Consider the following 15,625-nt stretch of genomic DNA (forward strand, 5'->3'; position numbering starts at 1 on the left):
CATGTGATTGCAGTCAGATATTGGCAAGAATGACAGTCATCTGAAGGATTGATTGAATTGAATTGTGACTATTACTCATGTGTCTGTTGGCTATTGACCAGTCACTCCATCTAACTCTGACCTTTCTATGGGCTTCTTCCAGTATATTGGCTGATTCTAAGAGAGAATGAAGTGGAGGCTGCCAATTCAGTTAATGGCTCCATCTAGAACAAAGTACCACCTCTGCCATACTTCTGTTAATCAGAGCATCATGCAGCCTGTCCAGATTTCAGGGAGTTGGAAAATAAATTCCCTCTCTTGGAGGTGGAAAGAATACATTTTGAAAGAGTGCATGTAGGACAAAATAGTGTTGTAGACATCTTAGGAAAAGAAATTGCTACTTTTATTACAACTGTTTTTATTATATACATATATATATGTAAGATATACTATATTTTTCACTCCATAAGATGTACTCCCCCCCCCAAAAAAAAGTGGAGGGGAAAATGCAGGGCATCTTATAGAGCAAAAAATAACAGTATTTTATTAAGTATTTTTTTTTTCTTTTTTTTTTTTTTTATTTTATTTTATTTTATAATTTTATTTTTTTAATGGGGTGACATCAATAAATCAGGATACATATATTCAAAGATAACAAGTCCAGGTTATCTTGTCGTTCAATTATGTTGCATACCCACCACCCAAAGTCAGATTGTCCTCTGTCACCTTCTATCTTGTTTCCTTTGTGCCCCTCCCACCCCCTATCCCTCTCCCATTCCCCCCTCCCCCCCGTAACCACCACACTCTTATCAATGTCTCTTAGTTTCACTATTATGTCCCACCTACGTATGGAATAATACAGTTCCTGTTTTTTTCTGATTTACTTATTTCGCTTCGTATCATGTTATCAAGATCCCACCATTTTGCTGTAAATGTTCCGATGTCATCATTTCTTATGGCTGAGTAGTATTCCATAGTGTATATGTGCCACATCTTCTTTATCCAGTCATCTATTGATGGGCTTTTTGGTTGTTTCCATGTCCTGGCCACTGTGAACAATGCTGCAATAAACATGGGGCTGCATGTGTCTTTACGTATCAGTGTTTCTGAGTTTTGGGGATATATACCCAGTAGAGGGATTGCTGGGTCATAAGGTAGTTCTATTTTCAGTTTTTTGAGGAACCACCATACTTTCTTCCATAATGGTTGTACTACTTTACATTCCCACCAACAGTGGATGAGGGTTCCTTTTTCTCCACAGCCTCTCCAACATTTGCTATTACCTGACTTGCTAATAACAGCTAATCGAACAGGTGTGAGGTGGTATCTCATTGCCGTTTTGATTTGCATTTCTCTAATAGCTAAAGAAGATGAGCATCTTTTCATATATCTGTTGGCCATTTGTATTTCTTCCTGGGAGAAGTGTCTATTCATATCCTCTTCCCATTTTTTTATGGGATTGTTTGTTTGTTTGTTGTTGAGTTTTATGAGTTCTTTGTATATTTTGGATATTAGGCCCTTATCTGAGCTGTTGTTTGAAAATATCATTTCCCATTTAGTTGGCTTTCTGTTTATTTTGTTATCAGTTTCTCTTGCTGAGCAAAAACTTCTTAGTCTGATGTAGTTCCATTCATTAATTTTTGCCTTCACTTCTCTTGCCTGTGGAGTCAAATTCATAAAATGCTCTTTAAAACCCAGGTCCATGAGTTGAGTACCTATGTCTTCTTCTATGTACTTAATTGTTTCAGGTCTTATGTTTAGATCTTTGATCCATTTTGAGTTAATTTTTGTACAGGGGGAGAGACTGTAGTCCAATTTCATTCTTTTGCATGTGGCTTTCCAGTTTTCCCAGCACCATTTATTGAAGAGGCTTTCTTTTCTCCATTGTGTGTTGTTGGCCCCTTTATCAAAAATTATTTGACTATATATATGTGGTTTTATTTCTGGACTTTCTATTCTGTTCCATTGGTCTGAGTGTCTATTTTTCTGCCAATACCATGCTGTTTTGATTGTCGTGGCCCTATAATAGAGTTTGAAGTCAGGTATTGTTATGCCCCCAGCTTCATTCTTTTTCTTTAGGATTGCTTTGGCTATTCGGGGTTTTTTATAGTTCCATATAAATCTGATGATTTTTTGCTCTATTTCTTTAAAAAATGTCATTGGAATTTTGATGGGAATTGCATTAAATTTGTATATTGCTTTGGGTAATATAGCCATCTTGATTATATTTATTCTTCCTAGCCAAGAACAAGGTATATTCTTCCATCTCATTATATCTTTTTCGATTTCCCTTAACAATGGTTTATAGTTTTCATTATATAAGTCCTTTACATTCTTTGTTATGTTTATTCCTAAGTATTTTATTTTTTTTGTTGCAATCGTGAAGGGGATTATTCTTTTGAGTTCCTTCTCAGTTGTTTCATTGTTGGCATATAGAAAGGCTATTGACTTCTGTATGTTAATTTTGTATCCTGCGACCTTACTGTATTGGCTTATTGTTTCTAGTAGTCTTTTTGTGGATTCTTTGGGGTTTTCGATGTATAGGATCATATCATCTGCAAAAAGTGATACCTTTACTTCTTCTTTTCCGATATGGATGCCTTTTATTTCTTTGTCTTGTCTGATTGCTCTGGCTAGAACCTCTAGTACCACATTAAATAAGAGTGGAGAGAGTGGACAACCCTGTCTTGTTCCTGTTTTAAGGGGGAAAGCCTTCAGTTTAGTGCCATTTAATATGATGTTAGCTGATGGTTTATCATATATGGCCTTTATCATGTTGAGATATTTTCCTTCTATACCCATTTTGTTGAGAGTCTTAAACATAAAATTGTGTTGTATTTTATCGAAAGCCTTTTCTGCGTCTATTGATAAGATCATGTGGTTTTTGTTCTTTGTTTTGTTGATATGGTGTATTACATTAACCGTTTTACGTATGTTGAACCATCCTTGAGATTCTGGGATGAATCCTACTTGATCATGATGTATTATTTTTTTAATATGTTGTTGTATTCGATTTGCTAGTATTTTGTTTAGTATTTTAGCATCTGTATTCATTAGAGATATTGGTCTGTAGTTTTCTTTTTTTGTGCCATCCTTGCCTGGTTTTGGTATGAGGGTTATGTTGGCCTCATAAAATGTGTTTGGAAGTATTGCTTCTTCTTCAATTTTTTGGAAGACTTTGAGTAGAATAGGAACCAAGTCTTCTTTGAATGTTTGATAAAATTCGCTGGTATAGCCGTCAGGGCCTGGACTTTTATTTTTGGGGAGGTTTTTAATGGTTTTTTCTATTTCTTCTCTACTGATAGGTCTGTTTAGGCTTTCTGCTTCTTCTTGACTCAGTCTAGGAAGGTTGTATTTTTCTAGGAATTTATCCATTTCTTCTAGGTTGTTGAATTTAGTGGCATAAAGTTTTTCATAGTATTCTACAATAATTCTTTGTATATCTACGGTGTCCGTGGTGATTTCTCCTCTTTCATTTTGGATTTTGTTTATATGAGTTCTTTCTCTTTTTTCCTTGGTAAGTCTTGCCAAGGGTTTGTCAATTTTGTTGATCTTTTCAAAGAACCAGCTCCTTGTTCTATTAATTTTTTCTATAGTTTTTCTGTTCTCTAATTCATTTATTTCTGCTCTGATTTTTATTATCTCCTTTCTTCGGCTGGTTTTGGGTTGTCTTTGTTCTTCTTTTTCTAGTTCCTTAAGGTGGGAAGTTAAGTGGTTCACTTGGGCTCTCTCTTGTTTGTTCATATATGCCTGAAGCGATATGAACTTCCCTCTTATCACTGCTTTTGCTGCATCCCATAGATTCTGATATGTCGTATTGTCATTTTCATTAGTCTGTATATATCTTTTGATCTCTGCACTTATTTCTTCTTTGACCCATTCATTTTTTAAAAGTATGTTGTTTAGTTTCCACATTTTTGTGGGATTTTTTTCCTCTTTTTTGCAGTTGAATTCTAGTTTCAAGGCTTTATGATCAGAAAATATGCTTGGTACAACTTCAATTTTTCTGAATTTGCTGATATTGTTTTTGTGGCCCAACATATGGTCAATTCTTGAGAATGATCCATGTACACTGGAGAAAAATGTATACTCAGTCACTTTGGGATGAAATGTCCTGTAGATGTCTATCATATCCAGGTGCTCTAGTGTTTTGTTTAAGGCCACTATGTCTTTGTTGATTCTCTGTTTGGATGACCGATCTAGAGCCGTCAGCGGTGTATTGAGGTCTCCAAGTATGATTGTATTTTTGTCAGTTTTTGTTTTAAGATCAATAAGTAGCTGTCTTATATATTTTGGTGCTCCTTGGTTTGGTGCATATATATTAAGAATTGTTATGTCTTCTTGATTCAGTGTCCCCTTAGCCATTATGAAATGGCCATTTTTGTCTCTAAGTACTTTTCCTGTCTTGTAGTCAGCATTATCCGATATGAGTATTGCTACACCTGCTTTTTTTTGGATGTTATTTGCTTGGAGTATTGTTTTCCAGCCTTTCACTTTGAAAATGTTTTTATCCTTGTTACTTAGATGAGTTTCCTGTAGGCAGCATACAGTTGGATTTTCTTTTTTAATCCATTCTGCTACTCTGTGCCTTTTTATTGGTGAGTTTAATCCATTTACATTTAGTGTAATTATTGATACTTGTGAGTTCCCTATTGCCATTTTATATCTTGCTTTCTGTTAGTTTTGTGTCTTGTTTGATCCTTCTCTTTCGTTTTTCTATCTTTTGTTTTTATTTGGTTGTATTCCATACATCTTTCCTCTGTTGCTATCTTTTTTATCTCATGTGCTTCTGTGGTGGTTTTTTCAATGGTGGTTACCTTTGAGTAATGAAAAGGGTCCCTACCCTGTTCATTGTAGCGAACTATTTTGTGAGTACTTTTGCACTCCATCGTCCTTTGCTACTGTTAATCTCCGTCTTCTCCCCCTCTTTCTTTTTGTTGTTGTCACAGTTTAAATTTGGTTTTATTGTGTTCTTCTTGGAGCTTTTACTTGTGGCTCTGTTTTTTTTTGTTCTTTGTATCTGATTGGAGAACCCCCTTTAGTAATTCCTGGAGTGGGGGTTTTCTGATGATAAATTCCCTCATCTTTTCTGTATCTGTGAATGTTTTTATTTCTCCTTCGTATTTGAAGGATAGCTTTGATGGGTATAGTATTCGTGGCTGAAAGTTCCTCTCTTTCAGGACTTTAAATATTGGGGTCCACTCTCTTCTAGCTTGTAGAGTTTCTGCTGAGAAATCTGATGATAATCTAATGGGCCTTCCTTTATATGTTGTATTCTTCTTTTCCCTGGCTGCCTTGAGAATTTTTTCTTTGCTGTTGGTTTGTGTCAATTTCATTATGATATGCCTTGGAGTAGGTTTGTTGGGGTTAAGAAAACTTGGAGTTCTGTTTGCTTCTTGAACTTGAGGCTTTAGTTCTTTCCACAGGCTTGGGAAGTTCTCATCAATTATTTGTTTAAGTATGTTCTCCATTCCATTTTCTCTCTCTTCTCCCTCTGATATACCTATTATTCTTATGTTATTCTTTTTGATGGAGTCAGATAATTCTTGTAGGGCTATCTCATTTTTTTTAATTTTTGAGTCTCTTTCTTCTTCTCTCTGTTGTGCCTCAAGTTGCTTGTCTTCTATTTCACTAATCCTCTCTTCTATCTGACCTGTTCTATTAGCTAAGCTTGTTACTTCGTTTTTCAGCTCGTGAATTGAGTTTTTCATCTCTGTTTGATTTGTTTTTATAGTTTCAATTTCCTTGGACATATATTCTTTGTGTTCATGGAGTTGTTTTCTGAGCTCCCTATATTGCCTTTCTGTGTTTTCTTGTATATCTCGGAGGATTTTTAGGATTTCTATCTTGAATTCTCTGTCATTTAGCTCCAAGGTTTCCAATATATTAAATTTTTTCTCCATAGATTTTTCCTCATCTAGCTGTGTTACCTCTCTTTCTTTTGTATCCATGATATTCGATTTTCTCTTCCTTAATGGCATCTGAGGGTGGTTTTGTTGATAGTATTAATGAGATTTAATAAAGAATAAAAAGTTAAAAAAAATAAAAAAATAACAAATCGAAAAGAGTTGTTTTTTTTAAACAAAATTAATAATGAAATAAAGAAAAATAAAATAAAATAAAAATTTTTTAAAAAAGGAAATTATTCCCCCCCTTTTTTTTTCCTCTCCTCTCCTCTCCCCTCTTTCTTGAGAAAATCTTGTGGTGGACTGTGAGTTATAACAAACAATGCCTGTGATGGAGGGCCTGAATTGGGGAAAAGTAATAAAGGGGCAAAAAAGAGAGAAAGAAAAAAAAAAAAAGAAAAAAGAAAAAAAAAAGAGCGTATGGACCCACAAAAAGCAAATAAGGAAAAAATTTGGGTCAAGAATAAAATGATTTGCTTTTAGGTGTTGGTTTTCTAAGAGTTATGATGAGAGGAATAAGAGGAAAATGGAAAAATGGGGGGACAAATTAAAAACTTACTATTGTATTTAGTGGAACAAGAACTAGATAATATGGAGAGCCAGGGATGGGAGCACTGCTAGTGAGTTAAAAAGGTGAAGTAAAAACCCCCCAAAATGCCACAAACATAGGTTTGAGTCCCAGATAAGATAATTTGTTTGTTATTGAGGTTTGAATGAGAGGAGATGTAAAGGAGAAAGGAAGAAACTAATATAGAGGGAGAAAAGAAAGAGAGAGAGAGAAAAAAAGAGGGAACCACTAAAAGAAGAAAAAAGAAAGGAGAGAGAGAGAGAGAGTTAAGGGTTTTGGAGTGCAACCCTTATAGAGAGAAAGGAAGAGAAGAGAAAAGATAATGGGAGATGTAACACTTATGGGTAGTGTAGAGGAGAGAGTAAGACCGGTAGAGAGTTAATCGGCCAAATTGGAGGAGGAAAAAAAAGTCTCAAGAATGAAGATAAGAGAAACAAACGAACAAATATAATAAAATGGGATAGGTTATAAAGTCTGCAGATTATTCTTGATTTTGAGAGGTTATCTTCTTGCTTTTTCTTTTCTCTCCCTCTTCCTGGTCGGTGACTCTGTACCCCGGGTTCTGCCCCTTTGGCACGCTCAGGTAGAGGTTTGCAGTTGATAAGTCTCTATGGCAATGTCATGTATTGTGCTTTATTCTCGTTGGGAGTCGAGGCTCATTAGCATTTATAGGCTCCGACAGTGAGAGAGTCCGTGTTCCTGAGCCTTTCTCCTAGTCTTTCCTTCCTCAATTAGTAGCCTGATAGTCCAGGTATGGGGTTGCTGCTGCCTCTGCCTGGATAGTAAGAGGCTCAAATTGCTGGCAACTCCCCACTCTATTTCCACTCAGCACAGGGCTCTGGGTAAGGCTCAGTCAGTCAGAGCTGCTAGCATAATCAGGCGGGCTTTCCGCCCACTCGAAGACCTCTGGCTCTGCCACTCTATCCGGTAACACAAGCGGGCGCCTACTTCCGGGGCGCTTGGAGGAAACTCTCACTCACTGTCTGCAACCAGGATATCCGGCCAGCAGTCTCACGCTCTGAGTGAAACCCCCAACCGCAGGGAAAAGTTGCAGCGTTGGAATTGAGTCTCGCTCCGTTCCCGTGTGCGGCTTTTGCAAGGCGCTGGGGCGGCCCGAGATTCCGCTTTGGCCCACACAAAGGCCCCTGACTCTGCCCCTCTGTGCGGTAACACGGGCGCGCACTGCCGAGGCACTCGGAGGAATCGCTCACTCCTTATCTGCGCGCGCAAACCAGGATATGAGGCCGGCCGCGTTTCGCTCTGAGTGAAACAGCCTCTAGCACGGAAAATCTCCACCGTTGGGATTAGTTCTCACTCCCTCCCGTGCGTGGCTTTCCCAGGGCGCTGGGGCTGCCCAGAGACTCTGCCCTCAGCCCACAGAAAGGCCTCTGACCCTGCCTCTCCGTGGGGCAACACGGGTACCCACTTCCGCGGCTTAGGAAGAAATCTCTCTTCCACTAACTGCGACCCGACCAGGAGACCGGGTAAAATGGCCGCTCCGGTTGTCTTTCTTTGTTTGGGTTTGGCGCGAGTGTTAGCTTGTATTGCCCGGGTTGCCACAGGATCAGATTTTCCTCGGCTTGGATCTCTGAGCCACAGCCTGGTTCGGCCGTTTTTGCTGCGGCGGCCTGGATCTATTCACCCCCTTTGCCCGCCTCAGTTTCTATATTCACAGTTACCAGAAAAAGCCGCCCTGTTTAGGTTAGTGAGGAAGGTGGAGCATTTCTTACTCCCTATTTCCTTCGGGGTTTGGTTATATATTTAGCCAATTTTTCACTCAATCATACCTTTGGGTGTATTGCGAAGAATCTGGAAGCTCCAAGTATAGGTTTTTCTGTTTCTGGTTGAAGATCTTGTTGAGTTTTGGGGGAGATTTATCGGTATCGCTTCCTACTCCGCCATTACTCTGACGTCATCTTATTAAGTATTTTAACACACTATTTGATTCAGAATATTTTTTTTCTTATTTTCCTCCTTAAAACCCTAGGTGTGTCTTATGGTCAGGTGCATCTTATGGAGCGAAAATATGGTAGTTAATAGGAGTTTGGATCACTAAAAAGTAATAGTGTAATGTATATCAAATGTCAACAATTTTTAAATTGATGGCTATTTTAGAATATGATTATAGTTACTGCCTTAACTTACTAAGAATAGTTGAATATTCTATATTTCATTTCTTAAAATAAATGTCTTTCATTTGGAAAAAATACGTTCCAAAAAATACTTCGTGATCATCATCAGTTTATGACTTTTTTGTACATTCAGTGTATTAAGGTTCAGATTTGACTAACATTTATTGATATTGCTGATTTGACTAATGTTAAGTATAACATCTAGTAAGATACATATTATTATCCATATTTTTTTATTTATTTTTTATTTTTCTGAAGCTGGAAACGGGGAGAGACAGACAGACTCCCGCATGCGCCCGACCGGGATCCACCCGGCACGCCCACCAGGGGCGACGCTCTGCCCACCAGGGGGCGATGCTCTGCCCCTCCGGGGTGTCGCTTTGCTGCGACCAGAGCCACTCTAGCGCCTGGGGCAGAGGCCAAGGAGCCATCCCCAGCGCCTGGGCCATCTTTGCTCCAATGGAGCCTTGGCTGCGGGAGGGGAAGAGAGAGACAGAGAGGAAGGAGGGGGTGGGGGGTGGAGAAGCAAATGGGCGCTTCTCCTATGTGCCCTGGCCGGGAATCGAACCTGGGTTCCCCGCACGCCAGGCCGACGCTCTACTGCTGAGCCAACCGGCCAGGGCCTATTATCCATATTTTATAGGGGGAAAAACTTGCCATTGTTAAATACAAAAGTCAAGATCTGAACCTAGTTTTGAAACTCAACTCCATTGAGTACACACTTAACAGACCTGGTCAATCAACACACAGATTAATAAATATTACCAACACCTCAGAATTCCCCTTAAGTCCCTTTCTAAATTTATTCCCCAAAGATAACATTCATCCCATCTTTCATTATTCACCTGTGTCAGTTTTGATATGTTTTTGAACTTTTCATAAAGAGTATCACACAGTATATATACCATGTGTTTGGCTCACCATATTTTTAAGAATCATACATATTGTTGCATGTGATTTTAGTTCTTTCTCTTTGCTCTGTAATGTTCAATTGTATGAGTAACTAGTTTATTTATTCTACTGTTGATAAGTTTTGTGAATGTTTCCTGTTCAGGGTATTACAAGTAGAACGAATAGGGATGTTTCTTGACATGTGAATGAATACTATTTAGCTAACAATGCTATTAACTTTTCCATGTGATTTGGGTAAAAGAATATTATTAATCACATTGATAGAGACACCATTTACATTCATGATACTGTTTTAATTTTTGTATATTTTTACTAAGATGTTATACATTCTTTTACAACTTGCTTCAGATGCACATTTTCTAATATTTCAATTACATTCAATACATGTTTTAGTTTTTAGCTGTGCCGTAATCTTGTTTTCATGTTCAAAACTCAAATAATTTCAGGTGTTGGAAATTGTTTACATTAAATTAGTAAAAAAAGTTCCCATAGATCTAGACTTTTCTGTTCTTTTATAAAGAATATCCAAGCCTGCCCAGGTGGTGGCGCAGTGGATAGATAGTTGGACTGGGACACAGAAGACACAGGTTTGAAACCCCAAAGTCGCCGGTTTGAGTGTGGGCTCATCTCATCTGACTTGAAGCACACGGTCACTGGCTTGAGCAAGGGGTTACTTGCTCTGCTGCAGCACCCCCCCCCCCCCATCAAGGCACATATGAGAAAGCAATCAATGAAAAACTAAGGAGACTAAGGAGATGCAATGAAGAATTGATGCTTCTCATCTCCCTTCCTATCTGTCTGTCCCTACCTGTTCCTCTCTTTGTCTCTTTCTGTCTCTGTCACACACAAAAAAGAATATCCATTCATCTCTTTCACCCATGAGTAGATATATCAAGTCTAATTCATGTCTGTATTGCCCGAGAACAAGGTATGTAAGCCAAATAGTCCAGCCAGAGAGAATTAATGGTGTAGTTAATTTTTGGTGTCATTAATTTAGATAAAAAGCCAGTATGGTTCACTTTATCTGAATATTTTTGCAAATAATTTTTATTATTAGGACTGTTCATATAGGGCAAGTTTTATTCTTATTTGTTTATTAATATTTTTTGAAAGGTATTGAAGACAATACCATTTTCTCAAAAGAATCACTCAACCTTACAGAAGCTCAACAAGAAGTGGAAACAGAGAACAAAGACTGCAGAAAATTTTTGGAAGGTGATAAGCACCTAACAGAAGAGGCATGGAATGAACAGCAACCAAATGTAAAAGATAAACGTATAAATATTATTATGTCAGGGGGAAATGTATAAGCTAGTACTTAGTTTAGTTTCATTATTTTTGCCCAGAACAAGGTTTTTAATATGATATTTTATAATTTTTATTGAAAAGTCACTATACTTACATTGAAGAAAACATTGGGTAAATAATAATAATGATTACTTCTACACTCATTATCCTAGAACAACAAAGTGCATTCATTTTACAGTGAATACATTTTAATTTTACAGTAGATGTATTACTTTCCATGCTGATTATTTTCTTCATAATATCTCTTAAGGTTTGAGGAACATGTGAATAGTTATTAAAAACTGAAAATAATCTACATAAAATAGCAAATATTTTTATTAAGTTTAAAATTTAAGCTTTTTAGGGGAAAACCCATTTATTTCTCTTGGAAGTTAATAATAAATGCCAGTATAAGGATATGAATTTCTATTATTTTTCTTACTTGTAACTTCTGAAATGAACATAGATTTTAGCTTTATAAAGTGTTTTAGAAATATTTTTATTTATAAAAGTAATATAAAGATTAAGAAATCTTCTGATGCCTAGAAAGTATGTTTTATAAAATGATAGCATTCTACAAAGAGAGTAAATAGAAAGTACACATTACATTTGAGAAAAACTGTTGTAGAAAATAGTATTGACCATTTTCTAATGTTCAATCTAAGTGTTTTTATTTAGATTTATAAATACTGTTAAATCCAAAAGAAAACCTTATGTTAGTTTGAATTTTTTTCCCCCTGTACGTACAGATTGAACAGGAAGCCTCACTGGATCTGATTTTAATAGAAGATTATGACTCATTAATAGAAAAGATGAACAACTGGAATTTTCAAATTTTTGAACTTGTAGAAAAGATGGGAGAGAAATCAGGAAGGATCCTTAGTCAGGTTTGTTTTAAATCTCTACTACATTTTATCATAAATAATTTGTTTTGATCTTTATAAAAAGCAAAACCTAAAAATGTATAATACTGGTTTAGGCAGAAATTCAACATTTTTTATTGAATTGTTTTTAAATAGAAAGTATTTTATTTGGGATAATGGGATTTAATTTTACTAAAGTAATCAAGTTTTACTTTTTATTGAATCTTGAGTTTGAAAAGGAAAGAAGATAATCTAGTTCTAACCACTGAAACTTATGCTTCTTTTTTTCACCAGCCCTCCCTATCCTATACTCAAAACCAAATAATTCATTTCTTGCTACAACCATGGAGAAATACTTCCCTTTTACTACCCAGACTCAAGGTTGTCCCTGATGGGTTCACACAATAGCATCAGATTAACATTCCCAAAATATCACTCTCATTAACTCCAAAGTATCTTGTTTATGAAATATAAGAACATAAGGATAATTATGTGGAAGGTATGTAAGTTCATCTCATCGAAGTCTTCAGGGACAAAAACATGTTAAATATATTGTTCTGACTTCTTTTAACATCTGGGACTAGAGTAGAATATAATTCATGTCCTATAAATTATGAATAAAAAGCTAAAGGGAAGAATGGAAAAATTTTTAATCGAGATCATGATATGATCATCTATCTTTGATTTTCATGGGCTTTAGGGTGATGTCTTCCTTTTTCATGTTTCGGAAAGAATTAATGTTGAGAAGTTTTTAATTATTAACTTAAAGACATAAATGTGGTTGATATTCCTAAATATAAGTTATAAAAAGATATATTCAACTACAAGTAGAAATTCTGATTTTTAAAGTGAATTTTATTTTAATTGACATTTAGGTTATGTATATCTTATTTCAAGACACTGGTTTATTGGAAATATTTAAAATTCCCACTCTACAATTCATGAACTATTTTCGTGCATTAGAAAATGGCTATCGAGACATTCCTTGTAAGTATTAACAGATCTTAATATTTAAGTTCAAATAATACTGGTTTTGAACCCCTTTATTATTTTTTTCTTTGTTTCTAAACACTTTTAAATTACATGTTTGGAAAAGTCTTAAATAGAAACTTAAAAAGAAAATATGTATCCTACTACCTAACGTTAACTGACTACTGTTAACGTTTTTATATGTATTCTTCAAGACTTTCTTCTTACCTGTATTTATTTTTATGAAGTAAATCAAATCTATACCTATCTATAATCTGCTTTTGCTTATTATATGATATATATCTATGTTAATATTTATCTGAGTGCCTAATCTTTTAAATGTTTAGTAATACTAAGTCAAGAGTTTTAAAAAATTCTAGACTTTAAAATGTTTAAAATTTATTCATAGATTTTGTTTATAATAATATTCTGATTTAGAGAATAATTTTTAATGGCTATTTGATTTTATGGTAAAATATCATTTTAATTTCATATTAGGAAAAGATAGTTTTCTTAAAGTGTCAAAACATTCTATAGTTTTTTTTCATCTGACATATTTTGGGGAAATAAACTATACAAATAAATGTTATTAAATTAGCATAACTCAATAATGATGGTACTTAATAATTTAATGTGAGTTATATGTACTATAATTTCCACTTATAAAGTATGCATTTAATAAAGTGACTAAATTTTACCTGACTAGTGGTGGCTCAGTGGATAGAGTGTTGACCAGGTTCAAAACCCTGAGGTCACTGGGTTGAGAACAGGCTCATCCAGCTTGAGCACAGGTTTGCCAGGTTGAGCACGGTCTCATCTGCATGATCCCAAGATTCCTGGTCTGAGCCCAAAGATCTCTGGCTTGAAGCCTAAGGTTTCTGGCTTGGCTTGAGTCCCCTACCCTCTCCCTACCCTTGCTGTCAAGGCACATATGAGAAACAATCAATGAACAACTCAAGTGATGCAGCTATGAGTTGATGCTTCTCATCTCTCTCCCTTCCTGTCTCTGTTCCTTCTTTCAAGAAAAAAGAAATTGGCCCTGGCCGGTTGGCTCAGTGGTAGAGCGTCGGCCTGGCGTGCAGAACTCCCGGGTTCGATTCCTGGCCAGGGCACACAGGAGAAGCGCCCATCTGCTTCTCCATCCCTCCCCCTCTCCTTCCTCTCTGTCTCTCTCTTCCCCTCCCGCAGCCAAGGCTCCATTGGAGCAAAGATGGCCCGGGCACTGGGGATGGCTCCTTGGCCTCTGCCCCAAGCGCTAGAGTGGCTCTGGTAGCGACAGAGCATGCCCCGGAGGGGCAGAGCATCGCCCCTGGTGGGCGTGCCGGGTGGATCCCTGTCCTGCGCATGCGGGAGTCTGTCTGTCTCTCCCCATTTCCAGCTTCAGAAAAATACAAAAAAAAAAAAAAAAGAAATTACTAAATTTTATACTATAAATGGAATAAAGTACTACTTTAAGATAGACTTCAAGGGAAGGGTAATGAAGAGAAAGAGGTGATAAAAAGTATTCATTGTCAGCTCCAATTAGGATATATATTGGTTAAGAATTTCTGGATCTGACTTTTCTAAACTTTAGTTTCCAAGTTTGTAAATGGATATAAGGTGATTATATGTATGTTGATTAAGCTCCTAGTGGATTGACTCACATTCTGTAGCCTTAACATTTAGCATTGTATCATCTGCCAATTTTACATGGTAGGTACTCATTAAATATTAAAGTGTTGAATTTTTATTGAATGTCAGCTATGACTATAATCATTAGGTTAATGAAGGTTATCTCATTTCATCTTTGTGGGAAAGGTATATTATCTATCATTCACAGATGAGAAGTAAAAACTGAGAAGGATCTTTCCCAAGATCATAAAATTATAAATAGCAAAGCTGTCTGGGTTTTACTTGTAGGTCTTTCACACAGTGGTATTTCTGTAAACCAGTGTTTTATTGATCACGTACATGTACTATGTGTCAGATACTGTTCTGAAAGTATTCATATACCATTGAACATTTAATCCTTATAGATCTGAGAAATAAGTATTGTCTTTTTTTGTGGAGGTTAAGGGATGTTCAAGCATCCAGAATTTGAACTATTCTAAGTGCCCGTGTGCAAAAAATTTGTGTGCAAACATGGGTCTCTGTAATACAAACTATTTATAAAATATTTTTAAGGCTACACCTTAAATATATTCTCCAATGCCTCTCAATTAACCCTGGTTACTCTCTGCCTTTTCTTTGACCCCTTTAAGTTGTTTTAAATTTTTTGTTAATTTTAGAGAGAGAGAAAGGGGGAAGAGATGAAGAAGGAGGCGGAGAGAGATAATGAGAGAGAGATACACACACACACACACACTGATCTGCTCCTGACTGGGATCAAACTGGCAACCTCTGTATCTGGACGACACTCTAACCAACTGAGTTATCTGGCCAGGGTGACCCCTTTAAGTTTTTAAAAGAACTTTTTAACACATCAAGAGGCTTTTAAAAATAAGAGGAAACAAAAATATATTTGTGGGAAATTATTCTAAGTCATATATTTTATATATGAGGTTAACTGAAAATTATTGTATGTTTAAAAACATCTTATTGTAAATATAACAACAATTAATTTTATAAAACATTTTGGTGACTTTAGATCACAATCGTATACACGCCACAGATGTCCTACATGCTGTTTGGTATCTGACAACACGGCCAATTCCTGGCTTACAGCAGATCCACAGTGATCATGAAACAGAAAATGAAACAGGTAACTTCCTTCTACAAAGCTTCCTTTTAATTAATAGGAACAATAAATTAAGTTGCCTTATTTAATCAGAGAGAGAGAGCGCAGGTGAGCTGAAGGGGAAAAGGAGGAGGAAAGGGGAGAAGGGAGAGAGGTGGTGGTGGGGAGGAGAAAGTGAGAGAGTTGGATTTATTGTTCTACTTATTTATGTATTTATTGGTTGATTTTTTTATGTGCCCTGACCAGGGATCAAACCTTGGTGTATCAGGACAATGCTCTAACCAGCTGAGCTA

General features: G+C 36.4%; 1 protein-coding gene across 1 annotated transcript in view; it reads left to right on the top strand.

Annotated features, from left to right (window-relative positions):
• The window catches only part of PDE3B (phosphodiesterase 3B), a 178,035-nt gene that overhangs the window by 130,242 nt on the left and 32,168 nt on the right, over window positions 1-15,625 (top strand). Inside the window, exons 8-11 of the mRNA XM_066251014.1 lie at window positions 10,611-10,759; window positions 11,534-11,671; window positions 12,523-12,634; window positions 15,243-15,356. Of these exons, the coding sequence (XP_066107111.1) occupies window positions 10,611-10,759; window positions 11,534-11,671; window positions 12,523-12,634; window positions 15,243-15,356 (513 nt within the window). The remainder of the gene's footprint in view (window positions 1-10,610; window positions 10,760-11,533; window positions 11,672-12,522; window positions 12,635-15,242; window positions 15,357-15,625) is intronic.

The sequence above is a fragment of the Saccopteryx bilineata genome, chromosome 1 (genome assembly GCF_036850765.1).
Source record: "Saccopteryx bilineata isolate mSacBil1 chromosome 1, mSacBil1_pri_phased_curated, whole genome shotgun sequence".
Classification (NCBI taxonomy): domain Eukaryota; kingdom Metazoa; phylum Chordata; class Mammalia; order Chiroptera; family Emballonuridae; genus Saccopteryx; species Saccopteryx bilineata.